Here is an 11,204-nt window from a genome sequence, read left to right as displayed (position 1 = left end):
TAACCACACTGACAAACATCGGCTGTTAATCATTAATTCTCTCCCAACTCGAGGCTCACAGTCTACAAAGAAAACGGGGAAGGTCTGGTGGCTTCTTGATGCGCGGTGTGGCCCCGGGGAACGTCACCTGTTGGGGATGGGGACAAAAGAAGGCGCGGACTGCAGGTGCCCAGCACTCCTAGACTCAGTTTCCCTTTGTATCAAGTCGCCTCCTCCGGGGGTTATGTCGATATGGTCAGTTCCAAGACGCCAACCCCTTTTTTATTCATCTTGCAAACACTGAAAGTCTGACTTAATTTTTTTTAAAGAAAGGGAGAAACATGGGGCTTTCCTGTCTTTCTTTAGAGTCCACAATCGGAGACAAAAGGGGAGCTAGGAAGTCACGTGTCTCGCTTTTGCAAGCAATCAAAACCCGTCAATTCTCTTTGCCTTTTTTTTTTTAATGTTTTAATCTTTATTTATTTTTGAGAGAGAGAGAGAGAGAGAGCATGAGCAGGGGAGGAACAGAGAGAGAGGGAGACACGGAATCTGACGCAGGCTTCAGGCTCTGAGCTGTCAGCCCAGAGCCTGATGTGGGGCTCGAACTCACAATCCGTGAGCTCGTGACCTGAGGCGAAGGGCGATGCTTAACTTACCGAGCCACCCAGGCCCCTCCCCCCAAAAAATCTGTTTTAAAAGTCCAATTTACATAAATTTTAGTTCCCTTGCAAAACTGAAACCAAAAAAAGTACATCAATTTTTGAGAGATAATTTTATGGTTCAGAGAAGACTTCTAATTCTTCATAGGAAAGCAAAGTACGATTTTAGGTTTACAAATGCAGTCATAAATTAAAAAAAAACATTCTTGGGGTGCCTGGGTGGCTCAGTCGGTTGGGCGTCCAACTTTGGCTCAGGTCGTGATTTCACAGCCCGTGAGTTTGAGCCCCACATCAGTCTCTGTGCTGACAGCTCAGAGCCTGAGCCTGCTTCGGATTCTGTGTCTCCCTCTCTCTGCCTCTCCATCCCTCGCGCTCTCTTTCTCCTTCAAAAGATAAATAAACATTAACAAGAAATGAAAAAGGAACATTCTGAAGATGAAAGGAGAAATAAACCTGGAGACAGGTTTGCCTCCATTCGAGATCCTTCTGAAGTTATTGGTGTCAGAGGGGATACCAGACTTCGTTCAGTGACAATGCGGTGATAGGAGTGAGATCTTCAGAGCTTAGAAAACGCCACCAGCTTCCTTTGAGCCTTTTAATACTTGGAGACAGAGACCCTCTCATTTCATGTCTGTTACACGTAGGTTGCCATTATCTGAACCGATTCTGAAAGTGTGGAAGACCTAATCCCCAGTGGCCAAGTGCCTGTGAGGAGAGGTGACCCAGGATTAGGAACACTGGACACCGTTTTCCAAATTCTTATGGAAATGGAACTATGGAAAAAGAGAACTTACTGAAGGAGACAGTGAGAGAATAATTAGTGAAGTAATGTAGCTTTGAAGTTTAGCTCCGTATAAACTAATTGGACACTTTTTGAAAAGAAGAGAGAAGACAGCGTTGTGTCCCATGGGGCAGAAAATTAAGGGGGATTTGGACTCAGAAGAGGCGTTCACGCAGAGTGCTAAGGACTACTGTGGCATTCTGTCAGGAAGGCGGTTCTTCAGCCATTTTTATTTCATCTGTTGCCAAGATTGGGTGACCTGTCTTGGCAGAAAGAGTCCTTAGTTGCTTTCTTGAGTTTCCCACTTAAACTGAATTACATTCCAGTCACACAAAAAGTGCATATTTATGACACACTGCTTTCTATGAAGCTCAAACACAGAAGGGCAATTTTATGCCAAGGCAGGTTTTCATGGAAAACCGATATGTGGAGTTATATAAGGTCCTTACATCCCTGTATTGTTTACTCCATGAAACCCCATCTCTATCCTAAAGCTTCAATGAAAAGACCATAATGATAACCTTCCAACCCTATTCAGAGAAACAGAAAGACTCTAATGAGAGCAATACTTCATTGGGAAACCAAATAACAGCATCCCAAGTTGGGTTTAGCTAGTTAGTGAAATCTCTAAAGCTTTTGAAATGATATAAAAATTCCAAACTATCTTTGTCCATCCAGGTAAAAGTGGAATAAGGGTCTTACTTGCCTAGAAATTCTTTGAGATTAAATAGACCTTCCTTTCAAACTAACAGAAAGTATTCTAAAGACTTCTTTCAACCAATGCCGTTGCAGTCTAGAATTTTAATGTCAACTACTTTTATCTTAAAGGCAAAGCCCCCCCCCCCCCATAACCCAAATAAAATGCTTTTGAAGGCTAATGGAAATGGGGAATTACTAGACAAAATCTTAGGAAGAATCCAGAACTTAGTCTGCAGAGACCCAAGTGCAAGTCAGAACTTAGCAGCATTGATGACCTACAATCCCGTCTGGGACAAAGAAAACCACACAGGCGCACTGCAGTGGAGACCCCTCTTCTCAGTCACGGCCACAGTCAGCTTTCTCTCGGAGCTCCTCTCTCTCTCATCAAGATTTGCTTTGAAAGAGGGCATAGCTTCCCACATCCAACAGCCCCATTCTTGATGTCCCTGAAATATCCCCTTTTCATTATAACGTATCAATGCTGACCTTCGATGGGAGTTTCTCAACCCTGCCATTATCGATATCTGGACCAGATAATTCTTTGTCACGAGGGGCTGTCCTGTGCCCTGGCTTCTCTCCACTGGATGTCTGTAGCACCCCCTTGCCCAGGTGTGACAACCAAAAATGTCTCTAAACGTTGCCACATGTCCCCTGAGCGGGGACTGTCTCCAGGTGAGACACTGCTTTAGAGGATAATGAAAATAATGAATGGTGGTTATAATTGCTCCCGTGACCCTTTATGAGGCACCCTGATAGGGGCTGGAGACCCAATCTGGGATCTATGAATGCCACGCGCAGTCTGGCTCTGTCCTCGCCAGTGGCCTTGAGTTCATCTGTTCACCTCCTCAAGCCTCCGCTGCCTCCTCTTTAGAATAAAGATGCATTTATTCATTAGACATTTACCAAAAGCCCACTTATATGCTATATGAATGAAAGACAGCCTCCTTCAAATTCGTTCATGATTTGGTGAGGAAACAGTAGTCAACAATAACTAAAAGTTGCAAACTTAAGTTAGAGGTTTTGCACACCTTGGGGAGAACGAGACAGACGCCGGAGGCGTGTGCCTGTGCTGTGTGTTCCACGCGTGCAAATGCTGGAGTAACAGGGACCATTCCAGTACCCCTGGCTCCGATCAGCAACTTTTAACACAATCATCACACCCCAGGGGAAGTCCACATTTCCAAACCCTCTTCCCAGTTTTGCCGAAAGGAGGTCATCCCCTGACCAGTGGTTGCCCAGCAAGCATTCCAAAGTCCTATTGAAACACCCGTTAGAATTAATCCTAAAAGCCAGAGATGAAAGGTTCTGGTAGCAAGCCACTTATTTTTCCTTTTAAAGATAAAATGACACCCACACAGAGCGAGGACCACTGTGTTTATTGCACGCCAAACTAAACGTTGAAGCTGTCTTTATTTTTAATTGTTTCGTGGAACCCAGCCAGCCTTGACAACGTCTAGAACATTTACTTCCGGAGTAAACACTTCCCTATCGGAGGCGGTTGTGAGGAAGGCGCACCTCATGGTTTTCCTCCAGCCCTTCGCCTTTAGCCCTTTCTACTACTTAGCGTGTCTTTCGGTGGGGAGGGAAAAAATATTTTTAGAAACTTCACTTTTCCGTCTTTCTACTTGTTTTGCACAATAGTTTGTAAATGGGCAGCTCTCTGTAAGTGTGAAGTCAGTGTAACTGACTTGGATCCCAGCTACCTGGTGCCGGCTGTGGTCATCGCCGGCACGGCTGGAATTTGGGTCTCATACGGACTTAGGTCACATTTTTCCCACGGTGACTCCCTGCTACCGTGAATTTACGAGACTGGATTTACGAAACGCTGCATACCTCACGCGTCTTGAATTACCACCGCAGAGCCCCATAGCCACGGACACCCCCCACCCAGCCCCGAACAGCAGATTCCTTGCCCTGCTGGAAGGCTGTGTGATACGCGTGTTTATAGGAGCTGCAGGCCTGCGAGCCTCTCCCGCACACCCAGCCCGGGGCCGTGTGCCAGTGCCAGGTAACAAGGTAGGAGGCCCAGATGAAAAGGTGCGCTATTCGTGATCTCATGGTTCGCGAGTTCGAGCCCCGCGTCAGGCTCCACGCTGATGTGCCGAGTCTGCTTGCAATTCTCTCGCTCTCTGCCCCTCCCCTGCTCACTCTCTCCAGGTCTCTCTCAAAATAAGTAAATGAACATTAAAAAAAAAAGGAAAAGAAAAAGAAGAGATGCACTGTTATTCTCCCAGGTTCAGAAAACTCTTTCTTAGAAAAGTGAGTCTTATACAGGTTCCTTCCCTTCCGCTTGGCAGAACAAAATGCAAGCTTGCTGGAACTTCACCCCAAGGGAGGCGACCAGTGGTAGGTTTCAATGACCATGCAGATGGGGAAGAGTAGAAATTTCTGTCTCTAAGATATACTGTGATCCAGAGGAGGCAGTTAGACAAGAGTGATGGCAGCACAAGCACTGTGCTAGAATCTGGAGTCCCTTCCCTTCTGTTTCACAGTCAGAAGAAAACACTGCATTTATTTACTTATTTTAACGTTTATTTATTTTTGAGAGAGACAGAGACAGAATGCGAGTGGGTTAGGGGCGGAGAGAGAGGGAGACCCAGAATCCGAAGCAGGCTCCAGGCTCTGAGCCGTCAGCACAGAGCCCGACGCGGGGCTCGAACCCACGAGCTGTGAGATCATGACCTGAGCCGAAGTCGGACCTGAGCTCAACCGACGGAGCCACCCAGGCGCCCCAGAAGAAAGCACTTTAAAATCACATTCTTTTGCCATTTTATGGCACAACAAATAATCACGGAAATGTTCATTTGTTATCTCCCGGTACTCGCGTTATGACTGAATGCCGAACGCCTACTGGTGCAAGACCTTGTCCTCAGCAGCTGCGTATACATTGTCCCTTTTTACCCTCAGGACAAGGACACGAGGTAGATACCACTCTCCATGATTTGGCACATGAGGACCCCACGGCTCAGGACTTGAAGTGAACCTAGGATGTAAAAGTGTGGGCTACAAACTGGGCTCTCTCCCACCTCCAGAAAGCTTCGTCACGCCCGTGACTTCATCAGAGACTGGTGAGCCCATCACCAACCTGTGTTTTCTCTAAAATCCAGTCCACATACTCAGCGACTTTGGTGTAGACACCCGGTTGTTCTCTGCGGCCACAGCCTTCACCCCAACTGGTGATACCGACCAAATGCCATATTCCATTGTGTTTACAAACTAAGGGACCGCCTGAATCGCCCTGTGGCACAGCGGGTGGAAAAATAAAATCACAGAAAAGTATGACAGACGTGCCTTTAAAATTCTCTGGTCACACTGCACGCACCCCACACATACGGTTTCTTATACTTTTGTCGTATGTTCCTCATTGGCTGCTGATGGGATGAAAATGATTTAATTCAGTAGCGTATGCGTGCATTTTCCGTTTTTCCCAACAAGGAAATGTTGACATCGTAATCTCAATGTCAAATACATCTAATGCTCTATATGTTAGTACAGTTGTTATATGTACAACTGTGCTCCTTAAACATAGTATATGTATATATATATATATATATGTATACACACTATATTATATTTATATTATATATATTATATATTATTATATATATTATTATATATTTATATGATAAAAATATAAATATATATAAATAAAAAATATAAATATATATAAATAAATATAATAAAAATGATATACACTCACTAAAGGTTATTTATGAAATTGCCAGGTTATGTGGCTCAGAATTTTTAAGAAAAATATAATGAAACATACTATGAGAAATGTATTTTGGAGCTAATTTTCTCAAGCAGGTTACTGTGTGTTCTTTGCGCAATCTAATGTATTACCTTACAGGCATCTTTGCCTCCTTCTTTATAGCCAGCACAGATCATCTGTTTGGTTACTTCATAATCTCTATATTTTTTCTGGCATTCTTCACTTGACACCAAAGGAATATTTGCCTTTTGTAGGATATTTTGGATTTTGCCTAGAAGGTCACCAATATGTAACTTCAGAAGGAAGAAGTAAGATAAATAGGAAACATACTAACGTCTTAAAGCAGATCAGAATAATGAGCTTTTCGTTCAGGTCATTTCTTTGGATTAAAAACAGTAGGGTGAGAAAGTAGCGTTAATCGCACAAACAGCGAGTAACAGAGAAGGAAAATTGAGAAACAAAGAGACAGAGAGAGAGAGAGGGCGCACACGCCATGTTTTGGCCTCTGACATGTAATATTAGGACAACCCTTCCATATCTTCTGTCATTTCATCTCAGCCGATGTCTCTCAGAAATTCCCTCTTATCTCCTCCAACCCAAAAGCTGGAAGTTCTTACCTCTCGGTTTTTGTTTTATATATTCAACATGATCATTCTAAAATATATCGTTTCAGGGGGAGGGGACCACCAGACCTCTGACAGCAGAGGAGTATTTTGCTCTTTGAGTAAGTCCAAATATTTTCCACAAAGAACAATTTATTGAAAAATAACTAAATTTCCACCACTCTCCAGGTTCTCCTTGAGCGTACACTGGGAGCCTTCCTTGTTTAGTTAAGGTGACTTTTACAATTTCTTCCTGTCTTCGGGCACTTATCAAAAATTGGAAAAATTTGAATTCATCGAGTAAAGGAGTAAGTCAGGAAAGAAGGAAAGAGCATGACAAGCTTAAATAGGTAAAGAATGCTGCAAATATTACTCCCTATAGTGTCTATCAGGAACATAGTTTTGGAAAGGGAGAATAGTCTGTTTCCTGGAAAATTCAAGGCCAGTTGAAATACACCAACAACCCATGAACAGGGGCTCTTAAATGGGGTTGCACCGAAAGAAGTCACTTGTTCTATTAACTTGCGTTGGAAAATACATCTTTACTTTCACCGATATCCAACTGCAGTCTAACTCCTTTCAGTTAGGAAGGCAAGCCCCAAGCAAGGGAGTGTTAGCAGAATCTACGGCCTCGCCATCAATAGAGAGCCCAGATATTTGCATGTCAGGGTCGCGATATTTGCACATTACAGTTGTGGCAGATAACGGTAAATATCACTTGTGCTCATTACAATTTCTAAATTATGGCAGTTACCTGAACAACTTGCTATTTCATATATTAACAGAGAAACTCATGCATTACTATAGCACATCCTTTGAGAAGTATTTTGAGAGCTCATTTGCAATTTCACTGCTGTCCTTCGGGTTTCTGTGTGTTTTAAGTATTTAAAAGTGGTTCATGGGCTACATCAGATTGCAAGAAGGATGTATTAAAAAAAAAACAAACCAACAAGATTGACAGCCTGTCAGAGAGATGGTTTGCCTGCCTGTGCTCCAGGTCCTTAACATCAAGGCACAGAGAGATGGGAACACTATTAATACTGAGGACAGGATGGGCTTGAGCAGTCTTGTTAGCCCTGTATGGGACCAGTCCTTTTATGAAGTCCCACAAGTGATCTTTATTATAAAGTAAGATGCTTAAAAGGTTGCCTGATACATTTCCCCAGACCCAAACAAAAATACAGCTCAAAAATCACCGAGTGGGGCGCCTGGGTGGCTCAGTCGGTTAAGCATCCGACCTCGGCTCAGGTCATGAACTAATGGTTCATGGATTCGAGCCCCACACAGGGCTCTCTGCTGACAGCTCGGAGCCTGGAGCCTGCTTTGGATTCTGTGTCTCCCTCTCTCTCTGCCCCTCCCCTGCTCATGCTCTGTCTCTCTCTCTCTCCTTCAAAAATAAATAAAAACATTAAACAAAACTTTTTAAAAATCACTGAGTAAATATTTGAGGCAAGAGAAGACTTCTCGTAAGAACATTTAAAATGTCACGCCGTACCTTTTTCTTTCGTGAAGCCCCATCCAGTCACCCAACAATTAGTATACATTGTGTTTGTATCATCTTTGGAAGGCAGGCATATTGGTTTTTGGAATTCTGAAAGGTAAGTTTTAAATTAGAGTTTGGTTACACAAAGGTATGGATATTGACTTTAAAAATACACACCTTCCTCTTCCTGGATTCTCTTTCTATAGGGCAGCACCAAGGGAAATGACCCTTTTGCTTTCTGCTCAGTTGCTAAGGGCAACGATTCAAGAAACTTTCTCATCTCCCGAGTCATTTTCCCATGACGTGTTTGGTGTCACGTCTTCTGGATTCAATCTTAAACCTCAGAACACAAGTTTCTGCCAAAAGCATTAGAGGTTCTCGCGTTTTACCCTGTGGGTGATACTTTGCAGAGTGATAACGGAGAATCTCCAGGCACGATTTTAAGCGCGTTAAAGTATTAACTGACAATGTTTATGACAAACCAATGGGTCATTATCACGCTCATTTTACAGATGAGGAGATCGGAGGTGCAAAGAGGTGAGGGCAACGTGCCCGAGGTCACGGGATCGTTACTGGGCGCAGTGGGCATTCACCAACCGTGGACACTATTCCTCCAAAGGCCACACGTCCAACCATCACACTACCGGCTTCCCAGAACCTCCTTCTGCGCACATTCGACCTGGGAATTAGGATCTGGCCCCGTCTGCCTTCCTGTATTCCTAATATGCCCCAGGCAGTGGGAATTCCGCTACTTGTGTCAAAGCGAGCCAGGCTTCCCAAATGGCCATTTCCGATGTTGCATTATTTCAATAACGTGTCAGTGGTCGTATTCCTCCCTGAAGAAGCCAATTGATGTTTCTTTTTTTTTTTTTTAATTTTTTTTCCAACGTTTATTTTTGGGACAGAGAGAGACAGAGCATGAACGGGCGAGGGGCAGAGAGAGAGGGAGACACAGAATCGGAAACAGGCTCCAGGCTCTGAGCCATCAGCCCAGAGCCTGACGCGGGGCTCGAACTCACGGACCGCGAGATCGTGACCTGGCTGAAGTCGGACGCCTAACCGACTGCGCCACCCAGGCGCCCCTCAATTGATGTTTCTTGACCCTTAAGTAGAAGCTATTTATCCAGGTCACAGATGTTCCCTTCCTTGGCAATTCTCACCTTTCCTCCAGCCCCACCCACCAGGAAATAAAGACAATCTGTCCGCATTCTGCCCTCTCATTCAAACGGGTGTGAAAATGTAAACCGCTGAACTCAGATGTCTAGCTTCTCCTCGATCGAATACGCCGCGCATACCTGTGTAATTCAAAGGAGGCTCAAGTCTTATCAAGGCAAGATCATCACCACTGTCTGACATTTTGTAATTTGGGTGAATAATCATCTCCTTTATTCGTGAGAAAGGCGTTTCTGTTGTTATCTCGGACAGATTAAAAATGCCACTGTAAACACGCCAAACGTCCTGCAGGGGAAGCCTGGGAGAAAAAAGGAAATACCTATTTGACCCCAGAAAGACTGGCCTTTGATACTGGTCCTTTCTCCTGTCGCTTCACCTTTCAAAAAAGAACTGGGAAGAAAATACTACGGGTTATCTTTACTCACCTAATTTCGCTTCCTGGCAATTTGTCATCCCCACCAGCAGCGGTACGGAAACTCTGAAGATTTTAGTTAAAAACACTGAGAATGGACATTTCTGTGGTTATTCCATGCTTACTGTAAGTCAAGATAGAAGACTGTTGCTGTCCCAGTTCTGAGAGAAACTGGTTGGGAGAGACTCACAGGTGATTGTGGGAAAATCCTGCTCAGTTCACCAAACCTGAAAGCAGTTGCTTCCATGAAATCCAGAATCCTCAAGAGGTCGGACCCGTGTTACACAAGCCCCCCTACCCCGGCCGCCCCCGCCGTTGGGCAAATTAGGGAGGCTTCAGTGTTATTTAAAATGTATCTATCTAGGGGCGCCTGGGTGGCTCAGTCGGTTAAGCGTCCGACCTCGGCTCAGGTCACGATCTCACGGTTCGTGAGTTCGAGCCCGGCGTCGGGCTCTGTGCTGACGGCTCAGAGCCTGGAGCCTGTTTCAGATTCTGTGTCTCCCTCTCTCTGCCCCTCCCCTGCTTGTGCCCTCTCTCTTTCCCTCTCTCTGTCTCTCAAAATAAATGCACTTGGAAAATAATTATCTGTCTAGGTCTCTGGCTGCAGTAAGGCGAGTGGGAGCCCCAGGCATGGGGCTCAGAGTGGACCTCCAAGGTGGCTTAATTAAACAGCAGACAAGCCGCCGGGCTTCCCCAAGGTCAAGCTGGAGAACAGAGGGACACAGGAGAACACCTGCTCACCCGAGACCACGGAGCAGGAGAGGCAGAGTGAAATTTCCTAAGAACCTGGAGGATTCCCCACCCCTGTCATCTTGGAGACACCTCAGTCCTGACTTGGAGGACAGCCTCCTGCCAGGTGAACATGAGCGACAGGCTGCGTTGTGAACCCACACCCGAAGCTGAGGCAACCAGCCTATGGGGCTCTCAGGGGACCCCCGCTCCTACAGCCAATCCTCCAGCTTGCCCTGGGCCGTCAGAGAAAATTATTTGTAAGATTAATGAAAATAAAGCACACCTTGGGGGCAGGGCCAAAGAAAAACCCCACAAAAATATAATAAAACATAAAAATAAATATAAAATATAAAATAGTAAATTAAAATAGATTTTGAGAAGTATGAACATTTAAATTAACTCTTTAAAATAGAAGTATCTACAGGGGCGCCTGGGTGGCTCAGTTGGTTGAGCACTGACGTCGGCTCAGGTCATGATCTCGCGGTCCGTGAGTTCAAGCCCCGCGATGGGCTCTGTGCTGACAGCCCAGAGCCTACAGCCTGCTTCAGATTCTGTGTCTCCCTCTCTCTCTGCCCTCTCCCACTTGCGCTCTCTCTCTCTCTCTCTCTCAAACATAAAATAAACCTAAGACAATAATAATAAATAAAATATGAGTATATACAAAGGAAGTCTAAAACTGTGATCAAAAGCTAAGTCTTATCTTGTGTAAAGATTGGGACATTCTTATCACCATTAAGTGAGAGATACAAGATATATTTGCATAAAACTCTAGAGGAAACCATGCAGATAGGGGCAGAGTGGTTTTCTTTCAATTAAATCCGTGTTTCCGTGGATAATATCTCTTATAAACTTAACAACACTGAGTCTTCAAGAAGGAAGGTTCTTTTTTTTATTATTGTTTTTAATGTTTATTTATTTTTTTTTAATTTTTTTTCAACGTTTTTATTTATTTTTGGGACAGAGAGAGACAGA

At 44.5% G+C, this 11,204-nt stretch overlaps 1 protein-coding gene across 4 annotated transcripts in view; it reads right to left on the bottom strand.

Annotated features, from left to right (window-relative positions):
• Nucleotides 1–4,870: 4,870 nt before the first annotated feature.
• Nucleotides 4,871–11,204, bottom strand: part of KLKB1 (kallikrein B1) — a 33,725-nt gene continuing 27,391 nt past the window's right edge. For 3 of the 4 annotated variants that reach the window (XM_043559314.1, XM_043559319.1, XM_043559293.1), the window contains 4 exons: nt 9,211–9,386; nt 7,928–8,023; nt 5,962–6,101; nt 4,871–5,356 (listed from right to left, as the gene is read on the bottom strand). In XM_043559314.1, the coding sequence (XP_043415249.1) occupies nt 5,177–5,356; nt 5,962–6,101; nt 7,928–8,023; nt 9,211–9,386 (592 nt within the window). In that variant the 3' untranslated portion in view covers nt 4,871–5,176. The remainder of the gene's footprint in view (nt 5,357–5,961; nt 6,102–7,927; nt 8,024–9,210; nt 9,387–11,204) is intronic. The other variant, XM_043559303.1, reaches the window with a different exon arrangement.

This window comes from Prionailurus bengalensis, chromosome B1, assembly GCF_016509475.1.
Source record: "Prionailurus bengalensis isolate Pbe53 chromosome B1, Fcat_Pben_1.1_paternal_pri, whole genome shotgun sequence".
Lineage (NCBI taxonomy): Eukaryota > Metazoa > Chordata > Mammalia > Carnivora > Felidae > Prionailurus > Prionailurus bengalensis.
This window is presented reverse-complemented; position numbering and strand designations above follow the sequence as displayed.